This window comes from Thalassophryne amazonica, chromosome 9 (assembly GCF_902500255.1).
Source record: "Thalassophryne amazonica chromosome 9, fThaAma1.1, whole genome shotgun sequence".
In the NCBI taxonomy this organism is placed as follows: domain Eukaryota; kingdom Metazoa; phylum Chordata; class Actinopteri; order Batrachoidiformes; family Batrachoididae; genus Thalassophryne; species Thalassophryne amazonica.
In genome coordinates this window covers 68,312,354-68,337,113 of record NC_047111.1, presented here as the reverse complement: position 1 = coordinate 68,337,113, position 24,760 = coordinate 68,312,354, and the positions used below count along the sequence as shown (strand labels likewise).

The following is a 24,760-nucleotide window of genomic DNA, read 5'->3' as shown; positions in this document are numbered from 1 at the left end:
CCTCAGGTGTCAGCCACAGATGAGGACCGCGGTTCCTTCGGTGCCATATCATACACCCTGGGTTCAGGCTCTGGGGGTCCAACACCAAGTCACTTTACCTTAGAGAAGGAGAAGGGCGAGCTGTGCCTCAGCACAGCTCTGGACCGGGATGAGGGGCCAGACAAGTTTGACTTAACTGTAACCGCCACGGATGGAGTAAGAAGGATTTTACTGAAAACCTCTTGCTTGTAAAATATTCCTTTATCCATAGTCATTAAAATGCAGTTGTTATGAAAATGAGTCCTACATGTGTGTGTGTGTGTCATAATTGGCCTTGGTCAGAGAACTTAATATGTTTGAAGACGACAGTGTCCATTATTCAATGTCTTAAAAACAAACAATCGATTGAAGTATCAATGGCATGCAAAGATATCAGAGAACAAGCAAAAAAAGAGAAATAAAATATATAAAATATATTAAATGTAGTTTTAAGATTATAGTAGTTGAAGCTGATTCCACGCTTTCACGTTCCATTACAGTTATTATGTAATCATACATCATAACCTATGCTGCTCCATCTTTAGTGAATGTGGATTAAATTCTGCTAAACTATGAATAAATAAATGAATAATATGTAATTCAGTGATAACAAAATTAAATAATAGTATCGCAACAATGATAATAATAATAATAGCAATAATTCATAGAAACCAAAAGAAAAAAATAATAAGCACAACAAAAACAACAAAATAAATAAATAAAACTTGGGAAGAAATAATAATACAACCTAATAAACACAATCATCACATAAACAACAATAAAATATTATTATGTATGTAAAAATAAAGAAAAAAAAATCAATAATAACCATGAGATAACAAAAACTACTACAGTGTCTGGTGAGAGCATAAACCACCCCCCAAAACTTCATACATATCTCTGTAACTATTAGAAACAAATGTTAGCAGGATTATGCAAAAACTGCTGAACAGATCTTCAGTATGGGCCAAAGAAGAAAGCATTCATTTTGGAGCAGGTCCTATGAAGGGGGCAGATCCAGGACATATTTTTTTCTGCTTACTTTTAAATGACCAGGGAAGGCATGTTTCAACACTTTCATGAAATTCCATTCCATATATACCAGAAAAAGAACATGAAAAAATGGGATCTGCCTCTTAGTTGGATCTGCTCCAAATGCTTAGAATTTCTTCCTTGGCTCATATGGGGTTTTTTCACCATATTTCAAGAAAATCTGTTTAGTATTTTTTGCACAATACTGGTGACAGACAGACAACCATCCCCAAAAACATGACTCCCTTGGTGGAGGTAAAGGAAAGTCAGTCTTATAATGTACCACACAGCCTCCACATTTTGAGTCACACCCCTTTCTGGTGTCGGCCGTCTGTACTCTTCCTGTTTTTAATGTCCTCATATATGATGTAACCAGTGCAGACTCCAGTGTGTGTGCGCCCAGAGGACCCTGAGACAAAGGATGTATCAACAATTTACTTTCCATGATGGTCATTATGTAATCAGACAACACAGCCATTGTTGTTCCAGCTTTAGTGAGTGTGGCTTTAATCCTGTTGAACTATAAATAAATAAATGAATAAGGGTCTGCAATAGACTGGCAGCCTGTCCAAGGTGTAGGCTCCAGCCCAAATGTAGAAAATAAATAAAATAAAATAAACGTTCAACATGCAACTGGAGCCTATCATGTAGACAGAGAAACTTGCCTACGGTCAATTTTAAGTTCTCAGTTTATCTAATCTGCATATTTTTGGAAATGGGAGGTACCCAATGCCTATGCAAAGACAGGGGGATCATGCAAACTCCACTCAGAAAGGACAAGATAAGAAATGATCCCACTGCCTTCTCGGGATAAGGCAGAAGTGCTAACCACTCAGTCACCATGTCACAATAAATAAACAAATAAATAAATATGCCCCTGCGATAGGCTGGTGTCTTGCCAAGGGTGTATTGCGCCTCACACCCTATGACTGCTGGGATCCAGCCTCCCGTGACCCTTAACTGGAGTGAGCGGGTATAGAAAATGGATGGATGGATAAATAAATAAATGAAGGAATAACAAAGTTAAAATACTTAATACTATAACAATAACAATAGTGACACTGATAACAACAACATCCATTAATAATGTTACATACATACATAAACACATAATGACAACTATAACAACAACAAAAGTAAACATACAAACGCAAAAATAATAAATAAAATGTAAATTAATAATAATAACATTAAAATAATATTATCACAACAACAATTATAATAATAATGATAACAGCAATAATAAATTGTATAAATAAAGAATCATAGAAAGTACACATCGTGAAACTTGCTAATCTATGTAGACTATTAACATGTTTTTATTTATGCTATTCTTGGATGTATCTGTAACTGGATAGGGTCATCCCTGGTATGATTCCACTGTTACTCTTCTTCATGGCCTCATATACACTGTAACGGGTGCAAACTCCTTGCAGAAAATAAAAATGCACAAGATGGTTGATTGTCACGATATTTCAAGAATTTTCAACAAAGAAGTCATCTTTCAGGCTTCCTTTGTGGTCTTTTCATCTTCCACACAGTGTGCTAAAAATCGATTGTCTCAGTTTCAAACATGAAAGCCCCGGAGTGTGTTGCCTTTTTCCAAGGGACCAAATACAAATCTGAGGATTGTCTTCAGGGAAAAGCAGTGTAATAAGGGAGGATGTGCTTTAGCAAAAACAATTACTTATGATTTTGCCTCTGTTGAAATAAGCACTTTTCTGTTGATTACTAGGCCTCAAAGTGCTGTGTATTTTTTATCTGTACCATCTCTGTCCACAATTTCTTATCTATTATCAGCTGTTTTCACTTTGATCTCAGCTCTTAACTGACTCAACATCCCTGATTTAGATCATTCAGTTGTAGTTGGATAAAATACAACACGCTGTGCATGAAGGACTGTGGAGCCGTGCCCTAATCTAAAAAACATTCAAGGTCACACTGCTGATAGAAACCCTTTTAAAGCCAATATGATGCATTTTATATGTTTTCACTTCTGTCTTTTGTAGGGTGGTCTGAGCTCAGTAGCCCGGGTGAGGGTCTCAGTGGTGGACATTAATGACAACCGGCCCACCTTCTATCCGGCCCTCTACACAGTCAGTCTCAGTACCCACAGCGCCCCTGGAACCTCTGTTGTCAAGGTAACAGCAAATGACCCCGATGCTGGGGAAAACGGCAAGGTGACATATCGCACAGTGCCTGGAGGCGGCTCTGCTTTCTTTACCCTCAACAAGGACACAGGTGCACTCATTACTGCGCTGAGATACACACACGCAATAACCGTCACCAGTAAGCTTATGTTTGAAATGGAAATTGTTGAACATTGTCGTCCTCTGCAGGTGTGATCTCTCTCTCCCGCTCACTTCACGGCAAGGCCAACACTGTGATCTCCATGGTCATAACGGCTGAGGACGGCGGCGGTCTGACGGCGCCTGTCAACGCCCGGGTGAATGTGAGCGTGGTGGGCGGGTCAGTGACATCACCCGTGTTTGAACAGGCACAGTATTTCTTCACTGTGTCCGAGTACGTCCTCAGAGGTACCGCTGTGGGTGTGGTCCGTGCTGCCACCAAGTCTGGAGACGGTATGTGGAGTATAAACTCCGGTATTAACAGACTCTCACTTTTCTCAATGTTGTCACTGTAAGTGTACACACTGTTCATGGCTCACATGTGTAGTCCTTTCCCGGAAAGACAGAAAACGCACTAATGGACATGAGTGCACAGTATCTTCCCTCTCATTCCAACAGTTGCACAAATACCCACTCAACAGGCGTATTCAACAGTCCATTAGCAAATCATATCCATCACACATCGTGGGCTTCGCCAGGGTTTATTTTCACTGTGGCAGGACTTTTATTTCTTTCAGTATTAATGATGGAGAAATGGGTTTGGACGAGCTGTAATTCTGAGAGCCATTCAAGAGTGAAGTACACTAAAAAGTAGATCACTAACAGCTCTTTCTTAGCTTTTTATTTTATATTGTTTTGTGTTCAGCTGCCTCCAGTTACTAAGGGTCACCACAACAGATCCAGTAGACAGCCACATTGGGATTTGCCACAGGTTTTACACCGGATGACCTTCCAAATGCAACTCCAATGTAATATGGAGAAACATACGCTGCTCCTGTTCTTACTAAGCCAAATACTAATCAAAACCTTTTCTGTTTACCTTCTCAGCTCTGAGAGGATTAGCCGCACTCTATTCTTCATCACATGTAAAGATCACCTTGTCAAAAATCCTTTTTATGTAGCTTTTACACAGAAATATGGTGAGACGTTTATGTTAAGCATCCACAAAGTTACACAATTATCTGTCTGGTACTATGGTGTACCACTGGGTGGGGAAGGTGAAGAACAGCTTTTGTCCAACAATTGTTACAACTGCTACAAGATGACTTCAGCCAAGTCTTTATTCCCTAAGTGGATTCCAGTGTGCAGCTGAGCACCTTGCTTAGTTACTGACACTGGTGTGTGAGTAAAGGAGTGATGTGAGACGTCATTGTAAAGATGTGCTTGCAGATGCAAAAGTGCTATAGGATGAAGACCAAAAGGTTTAAGATCTATTTTTTAACTTCCACCCTGGTCAACTTTTTATCATATTTCCACAAACAGATCATATTATTACAAAGTGTTCTAGAAGCTGAGGTAGTTCTGAACATTGTGATATGCAACACATGGGCATTAAACTAAAAGAAAGTACATTAAAAAGGGAATTTCTTAAGTGTTGAGACACCTGGGCCCGTATCCACAAAGCAGCCTAAGGTTAAAAATAGCTCCTCGTGACATTATTCTAAGAAAAATTTTGGAGTTCTTCAAATTCTTAGACATTTCTTAGAATTTTCCCTTGGTAAGATAAAAGTTGTCTGCAAAACACCTTAGGCCTTAAGAGAGCTCCCAAGGTGCCAAACTGGTAAGAGTAGGGAGGAGAACTTTTAAGAGGCCCAAGAGTGTCTTAAGTAGAGAAGATGGCAGAAAAAACAAAGAGGAAGCAGAGATATTCTCTGTTTGTAGGATGACAGTGAGTCAGTAACACGCTACCAACCTGATCTACATAATTATTTTATGTTAATTTACTGTCTTAATGTATTTATAAATTGTTTAGGTCCTTATCATATACACCATATTAATATTATCATTATTTATATTGTTATTGTTATTATTATTATTATCTGTGTTATTAATATTGCCATTTTCTTTTATTATTTCATCTGATTTGTCATTTGATTTTAAATGGCCCACAATGGAAATAAGTGTTTTCACTTTCTTGTGTCATGCATATATTTTTAATGTATTTACAATTATATTACAATGAACATACTAAATAAACTCACGCTTGCTTACATGCATGCAGGCATGCATGCTTTTAATATATAGATATTCGGCATGTGAATGAGGTACATTGAAACATTTTCAAGCTGTGTAACAATTCATTTAATTTTGCTTGGTTTCATCATCATAACAAAGTTACCTTCACAATTACGCATCTTAATACAGTTCAGGTTATATGATCGGTTGATTTCCCTGTCCATTCATGACTAGGAGGGCAGGGCACATTTGTTTTGTTTTTTTATTTCTCCTCCCCTTTGCATGACAACCAATCACAGCTCTTAGAGGACTGTGTCATACCTAGCAATGGGGTCAACCCCGCCTCCTCACAGAGATAGGAGTTTCTGTCCCCTCCTTGCTCAGAGTTGCTCTCATACACCTGCTGGCTCACTCTTAGCCTAAAATTCCTTGCCAGGAAATTTTAGGCTATGTTGGGAGCTCTTTGAAAGGACTTAGAGTTGCTTTGTGGATCATCTACATGAGCTTCCTAAAATTGTCTGTTGCATGACCCCGTTCCATTTTTTCACTTTTGCTTTTGTTTTTTTTTTTTGTTGTTGTTGTTTTTTCTGTCCTACAGGCATTTCTAAAGACATCTTCTACTCCATTTCTTCTGGAGATCCTGATGGTTATTTCACAGTGGACAGTGGCTCTGGTACCATCCGTACAGCTCTTCCTTTGGACCATGAGACCTGTTCCAGCTTTGACCTGGAAATACAGGCACGCTCTGGCACACCACCAGCGTATTCAACCAGCCGGGCACACATCACTGTCTCAGACATCAATGACAATGCTCCGACCTTCCTCCCCTCCTCATCAGAATCTCTCCTTTTACCTGAGATCACCAAAATGGGGAGCATCATCTACCGCATTCAAGCCACTGACAGGGACTCTGGCCATAATGGTCAGCTCAGCTTCGACCTGGTCTCCGCTGGAGCTGCAGGTAGCAGCGGACAGAGGACATTTGGTGTTGACCGGGGCAGTGGGGAAATCCGTCTTATTGGGAGTTTGTCATATGAAAGTGTTCCTCGCTATGACCTTCAGGTCGTTGCCAAGGATGGAGGCACACCCCATCTTAGTTCCACCTTCACACTTGTAGTGCACATCCAAGCACAGGATGCACAAGGCCCCAACTTTGACACTTTGACCTACCGCGTGGAGCTACGAGAAAACACACCTCTGAATACAAATTTTCTCCAGGTTAGAGCGCTCAACCGCGAGGTTGCTGGGAAGAGTGGTGGATCCTCTTCCTCATCCTCCTCATCTATTTCATACTGTCTGAGACCTGACGGTGACACTGCCGGGTTTGGTATCATGCCGGATAGTGGCTGGCTGTTTGTTCGTAGCTCTCTGAACCGTGAGGTTAAGGACATGTATCTGTTGACTGTCTTGGCCACCTCACTCACCGGAGGAGCAGGGAGGACTGGCAGTGCCACTGTGAGAGTGACAGTTACTGACGAGAATGACAATTCACCCAGACTGAGCCAAGAGAGGGTCTTCCTGGCTGTCAGAGAGAACCTGCTCGCAGGGACAGGTTTCGGCAGAGTGTCAGCAACAGACAGAGATGCAGGTCTAAATGCTCGACTCACCTACAGGCTACTGCACCCCGACAGGCATTTTCAGATCAACTCTCAGACAGGTAAAGTTAACCACAAATTTTCATTTAATAGGATTTGAAGCTGGGATGTTGACGGTATTGGATATTGGATAGTCATAAGTTCCCACGAGGAACCGATAAAGGCAACGCAGCTTGCAGCCCTGACTTGATCTGTTCTTTTGGTGCAGGTGAAATCAGCACCCGCCTTCCACTGGACAGAGAGCAGCAGTCCAGTTACCAACTGGTTGTGGTGGTACAGGATGGAGGAACACCACCACGCAGTGCCACCGGCACCGCTCATATCACAGTGCTGGATGAAAATGACCACGCTCCCAGTTTCACACATACTAGGCCGGACAGGGAACTGCTACTCCAGGTGAGATAAGGGCAGAGTAGATAGGTTAGTAGCAGAGAAACATTCAGCACCTTTTGGAAAGTAAAAAAAAAAAAAATTATCTTCTTTTTCCAGATGTGTGACGTTGGCCAACAATTTTTAGCAGCTCTATTTTAAGTTTTGTAGACTGCAAAATGTATTACTGACATTGCAAAACTTAAAAACACTGGGGCTCACCTTGAAATCATATATATATATATATGTATATATATATATATATATATATATATATAGGGGCCTATCTAAAAACTGAATGACAATTTTGATGAACACATGGCACCAAGCTGAAGTATTTTCATACATATATATTAGCAAACTAATTCAGATTATTGAAGAATAACACCTAATTCAAACCCAGTGGCTTTGTTTCTGTGTAGGCTCTCAGTTGTCCAGGTGGTTTCCATAGTAGAGAAGTTGAATCTTCGACTGGACTGGGTTGCTTGATGCGAGGATGTTTCCCTTCAAATCGCAGAAGCTTCCTCAGCTAAAATTCTTACTCTAGTAGTCTGACTTCTGTCTGAACCTTGTCAAGAAGAACAAACAGAAGCCACAAAAGGTGGAGTTTTAAACCTAACCAGACGCCTCCTACCGAGAGGCAGACTGCTATTGGCTAGTGATTAAACAGTTGCTTTAATTAGCACCCATTGTGCTCTAGTTAGCACCCTAATAATGACAGGGTAACTGTCCCTCCTAACGATGGGACTGACTCCTCTCCTGATGACGTGATGACTCATTACCATGAACAAAAGACTGAAACTGCTTTGATCTGAGTACCCCATTGTAAACAGGGGACAAAACGTGTCTCAGACCCCCTCCCCGGTTAAGGCTGGTTCTCACGTCAAGCAACCCAGTCCAGTCGAAGATTCAAGCTTCTCTACAACCCAGTGGTTTTGTTTTATTACTTCTGATTACATTTTACAAACAACCAAACATTTTTAGGTATTTTTAAACTATATTACAAATTGAAAATCAAAGATGTTTTTATTTAGTATTTTTAATGACCTCTCATGGACCACCCACAGTACCTTCATGCCCCATCAGGGGGCTTCCTTGCATATTAGAGATATTGTTGCTGTACAAGTTGTTGCTATTGGTATAAGAAAAAAAAAATCACGATTACATAGCAATAAAAATGATGGAAATAAACCTTCCTTGAATTATTCATGATGTAACACCCTTGAGGTTGACAACACAGCAGTTCATATGGGACCACAGGACATGGTTGTATAAATGTTTCTGGTGCACTTACATTACCACAATATGAAACCAAAGTAAACACTAAAAAACCCCATCAAACCTTGGTCCAAACTTTCAGGTGTAAAAATATTCATAAATACCTTTTCCTTTGCAGGGACCAGCACTGCAAATAGCCGCTATGGGAAAAAATCATGACATATGTGTGATTTTGTCAATCCTGCCTCAGGGGTAGTATATTTTGTGGACTCAAGTCAAATGGGATGAAGTTTGGCAGTTACTGATCACATAAAAACACGAGGCTGTTTTTAGTTTTCACTTACAAAACAAAGAATTGAACACATTTATAAACTAAAAACCAATTTTGAAGACGCAGCAGAACAATAATGAAGCACAGCTCGACTGAGGAGTTGCTGCCATGGTAGATTTTACTCTGTTGCTTTATGACACAACAACAAAGGCCTCAGACTTGGATACAGTTGAGAGGCAGAAAGTGACTTTCCATCTCTTTAAACTCTCCTAATGATCACACCTTTTATATGTTAATGTAGCCAAGCACACGTTGAAGATACAGACATTAAAGTGTATTTACCACCAAGTTACCACCAAGGATGGCCTGATGCCACGTTTTCTAACGGACATAAAGTATACTGAAGCTGAAACGAAGCCCATGATGATTGGCCACAACCAAGTATGAATACTAGTAGTTGAAATATTTCTTCAAATTCTATACCCGCTTATGCCAATTAAGAGTCACAGGGGGCTGGAGCCTATCCCAGCAGTCATAGGGTGCGAGGCAGGCTGGTCAGCAGACAGGATGCCAGTCTATCGCAGGGCCACATATAAACTGAAACACAGTCATACTGTCACATCTACGATCAATTTAAAGCGTGCGGTTCACCGAATCTGCATGTTTTTGGAAGTGTAAGGAAGCCGGAGCACCCGTAGGGAACCCACATGAACACAACATGCAAACTCCACACGAAAGGCCCAGCAGGGCCACAAACCACAACTTTCTTGCTGTGCTAACTACTACTCCACCACGCTGCCGTAGCTGGAGTATGACTCTAGAAATTACATGCAATAACGCGCATTGACTTTAAACATTACTTATTTTATTGAGATACTCTCTCAGCAGAGAGCAGAGATACAGGCTGGACTACCAACCTATAGTCCTGTGTTCGACTCCCGACGTGTGCAAGCTACCAGTGACACAGACAGCAGGGGATTAACCTGCAGTGCACAGGTGTCTCATCCACAGGGAGTTGTGTACTTTCATTCGTGTCACTGATGATAAGGACCAACCAAGTTGATAACTTTCAATGTCCTTTCCACAAACATGCAAACAGAAATAATCACTTTGAACAAAGTTTTGACACACTTCAACTTCCGTAAGAAGTAATGCAAATACAATTACACCAGGCAATGTCCTGATCAAATTCCAGCATCCCTCACTGTAAATGGTATTGCTTGCTGCAATCTACACTTTATTTATTTATTTGTTTATTTATTGATGAGTTTGAGATTGACATAAACATATAAATTAAAATATATCATTTCTCAAAACAAGGTGCAATACAATGCATATCACTGGATGGCCAATAAATTAGATTCGATTAGACAGAACTTTATTGATCCCTCAGGGAAATTGAGGTTCCAGCAGCATTATATAGCAACACACAGGGTAAGAAGCACACACAGTGGCGGTGCCAGGAAATTTTTGTTGGGGGAGCTGAGGGGGAGCTGGGGTAAAAGTTGGAGGGGCTCCACAAAATACCAAGGTATATGTTTTAGGCACCCGCGCTCCTCTAAAATGTGTTATCAATGCACAAACACATCACTTAGAATGATTGCAAGTTCAGTAAACTTGCACATAGGTATAAATAAAGATAAGTGACGTTTTAAGAGTGGCCGTAATAAATATTTAGGAAACCTAAATTTTTGGAGTATGGAGTTAAATTTGTCTCATTAATACTTGCAAAAGAGGGTGATTTACAAATATCCTTTGATTTGTACACATGCTTTGTGATCCACAAACACAAATTTCTGATTTGTAACTTGTGTGTGGGTTTTTACAAATAAATGTTTATTTGCAAAACTGAAAATTCTGTTTGTGAAGGGTGATTCAGCATTGATGGATCACCGAACACACACATTCATCACTTTGCTCAGTTACGCAATATTGAGACATTCTCAGCGCAAAACTGCAGTTGAGATCCACAAATATGTCAGTCACTATTCACATTATTGGCAGAATTATTGGGGGGCTTAAGCCCCCCCAAGCCCCCCCTTGGCGCCGCCACTGAGCACACAGAGTATCAAAAGTGCAAAAAGAAAAACAGATTGCAAATATAAATATAAATACAAATACAGAATATAAATACCAGACACACTGATCAATACTCAATATATTTAACAGTATCAATACACTTGTACAGTAACTTTTATTTTATATATATAAGTCCAATTTTGAATGAGTTTAGGAGGTCCAGTGTTTTTCTACTCTGGTGCATCTTATTTGCTGGTGTGCCTGCTTTTATTCCTCCTTCAAAAAGGCTTTTTTTTTTTTTACATATGCAACTGCTGCATACTCTGGTAAGACCAGGTAATTAAAATACACTTAATTAATACAGGTAATTAAGCTACAGTGACACATATTCTCAGTGATAATTAAGAGAAGGGTGGGACATAGTATGGCCACAACTCATGCCTCTGTGTTACTTACCCCTGTATTCCCACATCACATTTCCATAAAAGGTCTTTTTTTCCCAGTGGAAACACAAACAGAAGCACCTGGTTGTTCAGGATTTAATACTTGTGCTGGAAAATCTTGAGAAACAAAGTCTGAACTGTGAATAATTATGAGCAGGAACAAAGACACACGGAAAGATCGAGACGCCGTACGTACCACGACATTAATGTGCATGGTCCCTCTGTTCCTCTTCAGGTGATGGAGGGTCTTCCATCTGAGACCGTGGTGGGGGCAGTGACAGCTAAAGATCCCGATGAGGGAGAAAATGGCACCATTTACTACTCACTGTCAGGTGAGTGGTTTTACTTGACTGATCAACTTCTATTGACACATTTGCTGTCCTTTAATTTTCCAGTTATTTTTTAAATTACATCCGCCAAGGACGTGATAAAATCATCTGCATTTCATTATTTATTTATTTGTCTGTCTGTCTTGTCTGTTAGCTGATTTTGACGAAATTTTCACCACAGATAGATATTAGGCCATGGAAGACTCTATTAAATTTTGGAGGTGATCTGGATCTGAATTCTAGATCAAGTTTCACTTTATACTGCTTTGAAGAATTACTGTTAGCAGGATTACGTCAAAACTACTGCGCAGATTTTGATAAAATTTTCACCACAGATAGATATTAGGCCATGGAAGACTCCATTAAATTTTGGAGGTGATCCGGATCTGAACTCTGGATCAAGTTTCACTTTATACTGGATTTGAAGAATTACTATTAGCAGGTTTACATCAAAACTGCTGCACGGATTCTCACTACATTTTCACCACAGATAGATATTAGGCCATGGAAGACTTCATTAAATTTTGGAGGTGATATGGATCCGAATTCTGGATCATTTTGGGATTACTGGGAGTGCCCTTGCATGGTTGACGTCATACTTGACCAGTCGTTCTCCCTGTGTTTTGTACAGTAACACTACCTCTAACCTTAGTGACATGAAATTTGTGGTTCCACAGGGGTCCGTCTTAGGTCCCCTGCTTTTCTCCCTTTATATAGCACCCCTTATGCACATATTGTGGTGCTTTTGGATTACCTTTCACTGCTATGCTGATGATACTCAGATATACATGCTGATAACCGCTAGTAATCAATCAATCAACTTTTTTCTTATATAGCGCCAAATCACAACAAACAGTTGCCCCAAGGCGCTCCATATTGCAAGGCAAGGCCATACAATAATTATGAAAAACCCCAACGGTCAAAACGACCCCCTATGAGCAAGCACTTGGCAACAGTGGGAAGGAAAAACTCCCTTTTAACAGGAAGAAACCTCCAGCAGAACCAGGCTCAGGGAGGGGCAGTCTTCTGCTGAGACTGGTTGGGGCTGAGGGAAAAAACCAGGAAAAAGACATGCCGTGAAGGGGGGCAGAGATCGATCACTAATGATTAAATGCAGAGTGATGCATACGGAGCAAAAAGAGAAAGAAACAGTGCATCATGGGAACCCCCCCACAATCTACGTCTAAAGCAGCATAACCAAGGGATGGTCCAGGGTCACCCGATCCAGCCCTAACTATAAGCCTTAGCGAAAAGGAAAGTTTTAAGCCTAATCTTAAAAGTAGAGAGGGTATCTGTCTCCCTGATCTGAATTGGGAGCTGGTTCCACAGGAGAGGAGCCTGAAAGCTGAAGGCTCTGCCTCCCATTCTACTCTTACAAACCCTAGGAACTACAAGTAAGCCCGCAGTCTGAGAACGAAGCGCTCTAATGGGGTAATATGGTACTACGAGGTCCCTAAGATAAGATGGTATGATCTCCCTGCATCAATAAAACAGTCAGATTCTGTGGAGACTTTCAAGTCCAGACTTAAGACGCACTTATTTTCCCTTTTGTATGGCTAGCATACAAAATACATCATTTTATTAGGAAAATGGAGCGTGCCACAGCCTCAACTTTACCTAAATTCTGGGTCTTTTAGTGAAGCTTAGGGCTAGTGGCCGGCGATCACCTTAGTATTTCCTGTTTTTCTTGTTGTTTAATGCTGACAAATTATACTGTATTTCTTGTCTTTCTGATGCCTGATTCTGTTTTTTCTCTGTTTAAGGGCAGCTTCATCCAGAGATGGGTGTGGTATTTGTGCTGGAGACCCTCCTGTCCTGTGCACCAACAGCATTTCCTGTATATTTGTTTTGTGAATTGTTCTGTAATTTGTGTCTGTAGCATGGCCCAAGCAGAGGGTCACCCCTTTGAATCTGGTCTGCTTGAGGTTTCTTCCCCAGAGGGAGTTTTTCCTTACCACTGCTGCTCTGGGGGTTAGTAAGGTTAGACCTTACTTGTGTGAAGCGCCTTGAGGCAACTCTGTTGTGATTTGGCGCTATATAAATGAAAATAATTGAAAATTGGAATTGATCAAGTTTCACTTTATATAGGCTTTGAATAATTACTTTTAGCAGGATTACATTAAAACTACTGCATAGATTCTCGCTACATTTTCACCACAGATAGATATCAGGCCATGGCAGACTCCATTATATTTTGGAGGTGATCTGGAACTGGATCCGGATTGTGGATCAAGTCTCACTTTATAGGGTTGTAAGGATTATGTCAAAACTACTTCATGGATTCCCACCAAATTTGCACCACAGACAGACATTAGGGCATGGAAGACTCCACCGAATTTGGGAGGTGAGCCAGATCCAGATTGGCGGACAACAGAAATCTCCAATTACTCTTGTTTTTAATGAGATGATCTCCTTGCATAGGTGCCAGAGCAGAGCGTTTCTCCCTCAACCCAACCAACGGGGAGCTGAGAACGGCTTCGCCTCTCAGATTTGCTGAGCGAGCTGAATATACCTTCACCGTGACCGCTGCTGACCGTGGAACACCGGGTCTCAGCTCTGCCTGTCAGATACAGATACAGGTAATCACAGTGTGTGACATCCAATCAGCCTTCAGCAGAACACACATTATCCTGTCATTTGTTGCTTCTCCAAGGCATCCAGTAAATAGACAATAAATAAATAAATAAAATAAATAAAAAAAATATACCAGTCTTTTGGCTCAACCCCAAAAAAAATGTCATATCTGTGCATGACCTAAGTCTTTTTACATTCCTGGCTGTGAGTAATTTCCTCAAAGTGTGCACAAAGTGAACAGTATACTTTAACTGTCAAAGGAATTGGAAAAGGAGGTAAAATGAGTAGGAGAATTTGAATGTGTGCCTGAACAAACAAAAGCATCTAGATCCAATCTAGTGTCTACTTCCTGCTCCAAAGGTGACTGGGGTAACCGAAAACCCAAAGTGAGAAACCCTGAGCTGCTGGTCTGGACTGAGTTATTGTCCTGGAGTTTCTGCATGAGGCTCAATCTTCTATATCAACACACAATATCAGCGGAAGAAAAGAGGGAGGAGGACTTCCAGGGGGAACTGGCCACAGAGGAGTGGCGGTTGGTGCGATGGTGATTTCACAAAGCAAAGAGATGCTAATTACGGCAGTAGTGCAGCTTAGATTTTGTCTGCGTTCTGACTGTGCGACACTGAGATTAGACAGAGCGGAAAAAAACAGCACCTTGGAATCAAATGTTCCCAGATGAGATCTGATGAGAGACAGCTGCAACAAATTGCACAAAAAGAAATGGAATCCACCACCGCACGGTAGCAAACAATGATTCATAGTGTACACATGCAGACTCAATCAGATATGGACTCAGACACATTCAAAGGCACGCACATAGTAACACTTTCACATAATGATCCATAAAACATTTCATACAGCTTTTGGTAAAACTCATACACAAAGATACTGTTACATTATACCACAGGTGTTCTGGCTGCTGAGTAGTATTACAATAAAAAAACAAAACCCACTTCCACCAAGGCCGTTATGAACTCTGTTTATCTCTACTTAACTGAGACGAAGAACAGGTGGGGCTGCTGTTGGAGACAAGTAAAAATGACATTAAAATCAATGTGAGGTATTATACAAATGTTCATTAATAATCCTGAATTTGCATCAACCTCAAAATTGTGTAAGATACATCCAAGACCTGTGTTTCCATCAAAATTCTTTGAAATCTGTTGATGACTTTTTAAGAGGCCTTAATGATGAATAAGCAAACATCACTGAAAATCTATCATCATTGGCTGGTGCAAATAGCCTGGGTTTGAACATAGTGCTGTCAAAGTTTTTCATTTGAGTTAAGGGCATTGGGAACAACACCACTGACAGAGAGAGGAGGTGATGTCAAGAAATTCTGTCAGTGACCGATAAAGCCTGGGCTGAAGGACTGACCATGGCAGCAGAAGAACAGGCCCCGAGTCAACCATAGCCAACGGGACGTGAGGTGTAGGCTGTGAGAAGAAGCCCCTGAGACGATCCAGCACACCGCGGCAGACTACAGATGCAAACTAGGGCAACATATTTAACTCATGCATTGTGTATATTGTCTCCACTCTGTCGCTCCACCTTAGGACACAAACTCAAAAATTCTGGCATGGGAGGCAGGTACTCTAAACAGGAGGCTAAAAGCCATGGTACCTGGCATCTGTGGCCAGATTGTCTTTTGCCGTTGCGGTGTAAGGTTTACTGACTACCACTTGTGAATTTCTCCACTGTGAGATCAATAAAGTCTTATCTTATCTTATCTTATCTTATCTTATCTTATCTTATGCACAGCAACTCCTGCTGACCTCTGTCACACATACACTGAAAGGCCACCAAAGTATCTGGGATAGTATAAAGGAACCTCTGTGCCAAATACGGACTGGAAGGACCAAAGTCCAAGTGGGGAGCACCACCAAAAGTGCTGTGGGACTTCATGTTCCAAATACAGTGCAGTCTTATAGACCCCTGTTCAGAAGAGTGCAGTCTTATGAGACCCCTGTCCAGAAGAGTGCAGTCTTATAGACCCATGTCCAGACGAGTGTAGTCTTATGAGACCCCTGTACAGAAGAGTGGAGTCTTATAGACCCCTGTCCAGAAGTGTGCAGTCTTATAGGCACCTGTCCAGATGAGTGCAGTCTTATAGACCCCTGTTCAGAAGAGTGCAGTCTTATGAGACCCCTGTCCAGATGAGTGCAGTCTTATAGACCCCTGTCCAGATGAGCGCAGTGTTATGAGACCCCTGTCCAGATGAGTGCAGTCTTATAGACCCCTGTCCAGATGAGCGCAGTGTTATGAGACCCCTGTCCAGATGAGTGCAGTCTTATAGACCCCTGTCCAGATGAGCGCAGTGTTATGAGACCCCTGTCCAGATGAGTGCAGTCTTATAGACCCCTGTCCAGACGAGTGCAGTCTTATGAGACCCCTGTCCAGACAGGTGTAGTCTTATGAGACCCCTGTCCTGAAGAGTGCAGTCTTATGAGCAGCTAAGAAGCTAAGATAATGTGGAGGACCATCAAACATCCAGCTCCATTTGGAAAATCTCCTCCTACAGCCTGAAACAGCTTATTTTAAACTTTTGTGATGTGTTTCACAGAAACCCATTCTGTAGAATACAGACAAACAGTTCAGCTATTATATTTCTCCTGCTCCACCCCCCCCCACCCCCCCACACGCCCCATTCACAGAGGGTGTGTGGTAATCAGCTGCTTATTCAGCTGCTTATTTCAAAGAAACAGCTTGTTTCTTAGGAACCTGAAAATGATTTTCTTTTACGATGCATCACCTCAGTGTATTTATTGTCTACTTTTTGTCTTTAAGCTTTAATATCTTGTTTTTAAGGCACTCGGTGACCTACATTAACTTGCCGCAAATAGCTTTGATGTGACCCCATTAAGTGTTTTATTCAGACAGTAAAGATGAACAGTAAACATGTTCTTGGTTCAATTCTCACATTCCTGGTTAATAAAGTCAGCAAGAATGATGCTAATTTTAACAGTAAATGTGTTTGTGCTCGCACACTAGCGTGCACAAAACTGTCGCAGCGGGATCGTTCACACCTGCCCGACCATGTGTTCCTCCCGACGTCGGCTCGATGTTTTCGTGGTTCGCTCATTCGGGCTGTTTCGCTGTGATTCGCCCTGATTCGTACTTATTCATGATATGTGTGAAGGGTCCTTATTGATGTTACCGATAAACGTATTACATGGGTGTTTGGTATTGACTGGTTGTTGATCCCTGGTTTAGAGGAAAGACAGGTGAGTGGTTTAACATACAAATTCTAAGTTTGAGTTTTTATGAGATGTTATTGGAATCATCCTCATCAGGACAATGACGCTCCCAACAAGTGGTGAGATCTCATTCAAACTGTTGCCTCTCCTTCAGGTTCTCACCTCTGCCAAGTCTAATGCCAAATCCAATGTGCTCGCCATGACCTTGAGCACAGTTGAAGGGACTGCTCCAGGCTCCATTATTGGCTCAGTTCGCCAATATGACCATCATGAATCCAATCATCTGGAAGGCCAGGTGACCTATCTGGTTGTTGGCGGGACAGACCGAGATGGGAATTTTATGGTGGATCGTTTGAAGGGTGATGTGTACCTGGTACGTGAGCTGGATTACGAAAAGGGTTCGAGGTACACACTGCACATTGAGGTGTCAGATTTCTCCCAGGCATTTCCCAGCAGCCACCTGGTGCATTTGGATATCAGTGTTCAGGACAGCAATGACCATGCTCCCCAGTTCACAGAAGATCCTGTTACCATTGTGGTCCCAGAGAACATAGAGCCAGGGTCTTCCATATACTCCTTCCAGGCTGTGGATCAGGTATAATACAGTTTTTGATCCCATCTTGTCATGCCTTTTTTCCTCCAAGTGATGGTGTAATTCTGGTTCCATTTTCCAGGATGGCAGTGGACCAAACAGCAAGTTACATTACTCTATAGAGCACCACTGGCCTGACACGCCTCATCTCCTCACCCTTGACCCCTACAGTGGGGTCTTATCTCTGAGGCAGAAGTTAGACCGTGAATCTACACCCTCCCTGTATCTTGTGGTGCGAGCCACAGACCAGGCAAAGAATCCATCAAAGCGCCGATGGGGTTCAGTCACCGCACGAGTGTTTGTGACAGACGAAAATGACAATGCTCCAATTTTCACCTCACCATCTGCCGTCAGCGTCATGGAGGACCAACCCGTAGGGTGAGTGCCATGAGAGGTATTGTCATGCCATGTTGCTTGTGTTTGTCTTTCTGAAATTATTCATTCTTCAACTTCCCCTTCATTCGAAAATGTGCATTTTTTTGTGACTATATCTCCAGGAATGTTTCATGTATAAAGTATATTACAGCATGTCCAGTGTGTCATTATAGTATTTTTTCAGAAGGGGGCACATTTCTTGGAACTTGCCTGATAACCTATTCAAATTTATGAAGTAATAAATTAGGTGTTTGTTCCCCTATTCTCTTAAAGGGTTTATTTGACAAAATCAGTGTCATTCAGGACAAGTCTGTTTTCCAATACACTTGGCACACATATGTAGCTGGGTTCTTGAATTGTACAGGACAGATCAAGTTTATCAAAGGTCAATCACAGCATTGGGGTCAAAGGTCAAAATTCAGTCTAATTTGCACCAAGCTTGGCACACATACTGTGGTGGGTTCTAGAATTACCCAGCAACATCAAATTAGTCAAATGTGAATCACTGGGTCTTGTCTGCCTGCCTGTTTGTTGGCCTTCTACTTGGTCATTTTGCTGATTTCTACCAAACTTGGCATGTCAATGAGGGTTGACCCCAAAGGGCCCCTGAAAAAAATGTATTGTGGCAAAGGTCAAGTCAGGTCTGGTAGTATGCAATGATGCTGCATTTTGTCACATCCACAACACCACAGAACTGCACTGGGTCCTGGCTGGAACCAACCCAGGCAGAGAACCGGTCCGTCCTCACATTTCTAAGATAACCATCTATCTGCCGCAGCTAGGGTCAATGTGGTTGTACCCTTGGCTGTCCCTTTTTCATAAAGTGAACATATTGTGCTATGGGGCCCTCAACACTCAGGCACCTGCTTGCGGGACCATGCACTGTGCCACATAGCCAAAATATTGAAGCTAATGCTCCCTCACAATGCAAGGGATACTCCTCATCTTAGTCTTCATAAGCAACTGCTCACTGATACAAAGTAATTCCAGTGGTACACAGGGTCAAAGAGCTTCCGAAGAAAACTAGTACTACAGACATTCAGTTGTTGCCTTAGGTCCCTGGTTATGTCAAGGTCAAGGAATTTGATTTTCAACCCGAATTAGACCAAATGTGACACACACTTAGGTGGATTCTAAAATAGTCATGGAAAAGTGATCCAAAGGTTAATCATTTGAGTGGTGAGGTCACTGGGGTCAAATATCAGATTACTGTAGCTCATACTGGATTCATACCCACAGGTACTATAACCTAGTTTGTTGAAAAAACCCCACAAAAAACCTTGTACTCACAGCCGCTGATTGTAGAGTAGGCCAGTGACTGTGCTCATGGATGTGCAGCTAATGCTAATAACATTCCCAGCAGAATTTCTAGAAATGTGCAGAAACAAATTATTTTTCTTTTTAAACCAACATAAAAGTCAAATCTGCACATTGGCTTTCAGATGCAGCTGTCCAGTTTGTTATGAAAAATTGTACATGCAGCTAATATAAACAAGAACCTAGCTAATATCAGCAACATTTAGCAACTGAAGCAAAGCAGAAAATAGTTTTGCAGCATGACCCACAGTTTTGGGTCATAATGATTTGTGTGGACATATTCTGTGGATGTTTTGCAAGGCGGTGAAATATGAGGACACTGTTCAGCCAGTGTCACGGACCGATGGTCCCCCCTAAAAATCCATTCCCCCTAAAAATAAGTCCCCGCCACCTTCACTGTGCTTGCGTCATTTGGGAGCGTCTGCAGCAATTTACCGATTATCGTCTCATTTCTGCTTAGAACTGTACTCCTATCATCTATGTCAGTGACAGATATGTGAAGCTTTTGTACAACAATCATTTCAACATAAATTCAGCATTATTTCATCAGAAAAGATGGAGGTATCTGATGAGGTGTCTGATGCAGATCGAAAAGCGCTATATAAATGCAGTCCATTTACTGTTTGTTTCTGCATAAAACTGCCTTTAAAATGATTTAAGAGGTTTTACTTTGTCATCTGATGGTTAATAATCACATTATTCTCTTTGATCGCTTTGGGTGTAGAGAGTTAGACTCAGATGTGCTGCTGTGGCGCTCTGATCACTTCCTCCGTCTTTTATGATGAAATAATGCTGAATTTATGTGGAAATGATTGATGTACAAAAGCTTCAGATATCTGTCACTGAGATAGATGATGACTGGAGTGCAGTTTTAAGCAGAAACGAGGTGATAATCAGTGAATTGCTGCTGATGCTCCGAAATGACGCATGCGCAGTGAAGGCAGGGGGAGCTGATTTTTAGGGGGGACCATTCGGTCAGCGACAACGGATGCTTGGTGGGACTTGAGGCATTCATTGACTCACATATGATTATTGATACTTTGTGCATTTTTTTCAATGAGATGAGTTGCACTTATGCTCTCTCCCCGTTTCACAATTTAATGAGCAACTTTTGGAAAAAAGAAAAAAAGATAAAGAACAAATTATAAAACCTTTGAGGACAGAATATAAAAATTTCTGGAGACAAGTGTAGTCACAACTATGTTCGTGTCATATTTTGTTTTTCCACCTGCAGCTTTGTAATTCTGTATTTAATGGCTCGGGATGACGATGAAGGGGAGAACGGACGGGTTTCTTACAGAATCCAGGCAGGCAACAGCGCTGGATGCTTCAGTCTGAACGTCAACACTGGTAAGCTTCCGTAGAGGATGATGGATTTCCTAGAAGTATCCAATTTACACTTTGCCAGGGAAGTGATTCCACTAGAGTTTTCTCCACAGTTCTAAAACTCTGCACTAAATTATTTAACAGAATATGTGACTTTTTCTGAGAGGTTTCATGATTGATTGATTGATAACCAACAACCCATCTGTGAAAGCTAACTAAGCTTTCTTTCCAGAGGACTATAATTACCCACTAAAGGGCTTCATAATGACATGCTCATAACTGTTAAAGCATGTATTTTCTCGGTGATCACTCTGTACTTTAGGATAATATTTAACTTGAGTAATACGTTGTCATTCTTTCCTTGGCTGATACCTTCATGGGGACCTTTTTATATTTCAGCGAGGGACAAGAACGTTCGATATCTTGCATGTGTTTGATCTCTTGATCATCTCAGCTGGGTGATGTGGGTTTGTTCTGCTCTGACTGAGGTGGGAATCAGAACCATTAGGCAGACTCTTAATGTGGCTTCCAGGTGGAAGGAACGTTTTTATTACATTACTGTCAAGTGTACAGTGTGTTAGAGAAGATTGATTCTACTTCTGGTTTGTTTCTCAGGCGGTATGGTGTTAAGATCACACTTAATAAGGGCTGTAATAGGAGACTGATATTGCATCCCTGAGACACTTAACAAAACAGCCTGACTAAATACGATGGAGTAACATTACCCTGATTACATTGCTTATAAATTAGATATCAGCCCTGCCAATACCAACTTTCTGTTAGTTCAGGTTATTGTTGCTTTACTGATGGTTTTATTAGCCACTTTAATGTTTCCTATATTTCCCTTTATTGTTCCCTTATGTATCCTCAGAGGCAAATGAAATGTTTTTGTAATTTACTTTGAAAACATTATATTTTACTTTATATCTGCTTGTTTCAGCACTTCAGTGAAGCTACATCACTTGTGCTGAGTGAAAGTTTGTTGCTTTATATTTTGAAAAATTTCAGCCTCAGTTTCTCACCACCATGGCCTTTCTTTGGCTGGTCCGATCTTACGCCACTATCACTTTGTAGAGTATTTATGAGATATTGCTTTTCCATCAACTAAGAAGGTCAGCTAAGAAGATCCATGCTCCTCATACAACACAAGATGTATCTGTGCCTTATTTCATTTACATTGGTGTGCCAGCATGGTTAAAAATGGATCTTATATTACTGTTGTTGTGTCCATGGTATATCCAACAGTCTTACTGTCATGCGGTTGAAGATGAGTGTGTGTGTGTGTGTGTGTGTGTGTGTGTGTGTGTGTGTGTGTGTGTGTGTGTGTGTGTGTGTGTGTGTGTGTGTGTGTGTGTGTGTGTGTGTGTGTGTGTGTGTGTGTGAGATTAGGGGTAATTTCTGGTACTACTTACTCAGGTGTAGCTAAGCACATTTTAACCTACACAAGATGGCAGCAACACAGATGGTCTTTTTCTTGAAGCCCTGATCTTTCAATTAGTGCAAAGCAGAGCACTGTGCTTTTGTATTTGCGAACCAGTGCAACTGGCATTTTTACACTGAATATAAAGAGCACTTTTCCACTCATTTGTGCACCCATGAGCGTCTCTTAAAATGAGGTGTGGCCAGGCACACTGTTGAAGCCTGGTCTAAAGTTAAGCAACTTTTCCTTTTAGACCTTTCCTACAATTTATATGTTGCAATACTCAGATACACCTTACATAGGCGGGTTCATGAAGGACATACTACACAAATAATGAATGTTTATGAGTGCAATAGTAGAGTTGAATGGAACGTTCCATCTTTCACCGAATGAAATATTCTTTCCATTGCATGAATGAAAAACATTCATTATTTGTTTTATATAATGCCTAGCAATCCTGACGATGTACTCCGTAACTGATGCCGTGTATTGACATCTTTGTGTACAGATTGCTGTCTGCTTTCCTCAGTCCAGCAAAAAATCACGACAGAAATTTGTAGAGCTCTCAATCAGACAGCGCTTGTACTTCATGTAGATACCTCCAAGTGAATACTGCAAATACCTCCAGGCGGCTTACGGCGTACTCAATTTGTTTTTTTTGTGTTCCGAGTACTGTTAATAAAACAAACACTGCCATGTTTGTTTTTAAGCTAAGCGCAGTCGCTGATAGTGGTGGTGCTGTGCAATAGCACAAAACATATGGAACCAAAATTGCAGGGTGAATGGAATCAAATTTGCACGGTCAGTGGAACACAATAGCAAATGGGATGAATAATCCATATCATGTGACATACAAACCATCAAACAAATGACAAATATCTATTCAGGCATTATATAAAATCTGCTTATACATAGTTGAAAACACAAATCAATCAATTCAATCAATCAATTTTATTTATATAGCGCCAAATCACAACAAACAGTTGCCCCAAGGCGCTTTATATTGTAAGGCAAGGCCATACAATAATTACGTAAAAACCCCAACGGTCAAAATGACCCCCTGTGAGCAAGCACTTGGCGACAGTGGGAAGGAAAAACTCCCTTTTAACAGGAAGAAACCTCCAGCAGAACCAGGCTCAGGGAGGGGCAGTCTTCTGCTGGGACTGGCTGGGGCTGAGGGAGAGAACCAGGAAAAAGACATGCTGTGGAGGGGAGCAGAGATCAATCACTAATGATTAAATGCAGAGTGGTGCATACAGAGCAAAAAGAGAAAGAAACACTCAGTGCATCATGGGAACCCCCCAGCAGTCTAAGTCTATAGCAGCATAACTAAGGGATGGTTCAGGGTCACCTGATCCAGCCCTAACTATAGGCTTTAGCAAAAAGGAAAGTTTTAAGCCTAATCTTAAAAGTAGAGAGGGTGTCTGTCTCCCTGATCCGAATTGGGAGCTGGTTCCACAGGAGAGGAGCCTGAAAGCTGAAGGCTCTGCCTCCCATTCTACTCTTACAAACCCTAGGAACTACAAGTAAGCCTGCAGTCTGAGAGCGAAGCGCTCTATTGGGGTGATATGGTACTATGAGGTCCCTAAGATAAGATGGGACCTGATTATTCAAAACCTTATAAGTAAGAAGAAGAATTTTAAATTCTATTCTAGAATTAACAGGAAGCCAATGAAGAGAGGCCAATATGGGTGAGATATGCTCTCTCCTTCTAGTCCCTGTCAATACTCTAGCTGCAGCATTTTAAATTAACTGAAGGCTTTTCAGGGAACTTTTAGGACAACCTGATAATAATGAATTACAATAGTCCAGCCTAGAGGAAATAAATGCATGAATTAGTTTTTCAGCATCACTCTGAGACAAGACCTTTCTAATTTTAGGGATATTGCGTAAATGCAAAAAAGCAGTCCTACATATTTGTTTAATGTGCGCATTGAATGACATATCCTGATCAAAAATGACTCCAAGATTTCTCACAGTATTACTAGAGGTCAGGGTAATGCCATCCAGAGTAAGGATCTGGTTAGACACCATGTTTCTAAGATTTGTGGGGCCAAGTACAATAACTTCAGTTTTATCTGAGTTTAAAAGCAGGAAATTAGAGGTCATCCATGTCTTTATGTCTGTAAGACAATCCTGCAGTTTAGCTAATTGGTGTGTGTCCTCTGGCTTCATGGATAGATAAAGCTGGGTATCGTCTGCGTAACAATGAAAATTTAAGCAATGCTGTCTAATAATACTGCCTAAGGGAAGCATGTATAAAGTGAATAAAATTAGTCCTAGCACAGAACCTTGTGGAACTCCATAATTAACCTTAGTCTGTGAAGAAGATTCCCAATTTACATGAACAAATTGTAATCT

The 24,760-nt window shown here is 41.2% G+C and overlaps 1 protein-coding gene across 1 annotated transcript in view; it reads left to right on the top strand.

The window, feature by feature from the left end:
- LOC117517316 (protocadherin-16-like) overlaps positions 1-24,760 on the top strand; it is a 205,747-nt gene that overhangs the window by 156,597 nt on the left and 24,390 nt on the right. The window contains exons 4-13 of the mRNA XM_034178302.1: positions 7-195; positions 3,060-3,291; positions 3,390-3,632; positions 5,953-7,011; positions 7,158-7,345; positions 11,505-11,601; positions 14,020-14,177; positions 17,524-17,964; positions 18,044-18,339; positions 20,888-21,003. Coding sequence (XP_034034193.1) covers positions 7-195; positions 3,060-3,291; positions 3,390-3,632; positions 5,953-7,011; positions 7,158-7,345; positions 11,505-11,601; positions 14,020-14,177; positions 17,524-17,964; positions 18,044-18,339; positions 20,888-21,003 — 3,019 coding nt within the window. The remainder of the gene's footprint in view (positions 1-6; positions 196-3,059; positions 3,292-3,389; positions 3,633-5,952; positions 7,012-7,157; positions 7,346-11,504; positions 11,602-14,019; positions 14,178-17,523; positions 17,965-18,043; positions 18,340-20,887; positions 21,004-24,760) is intronic.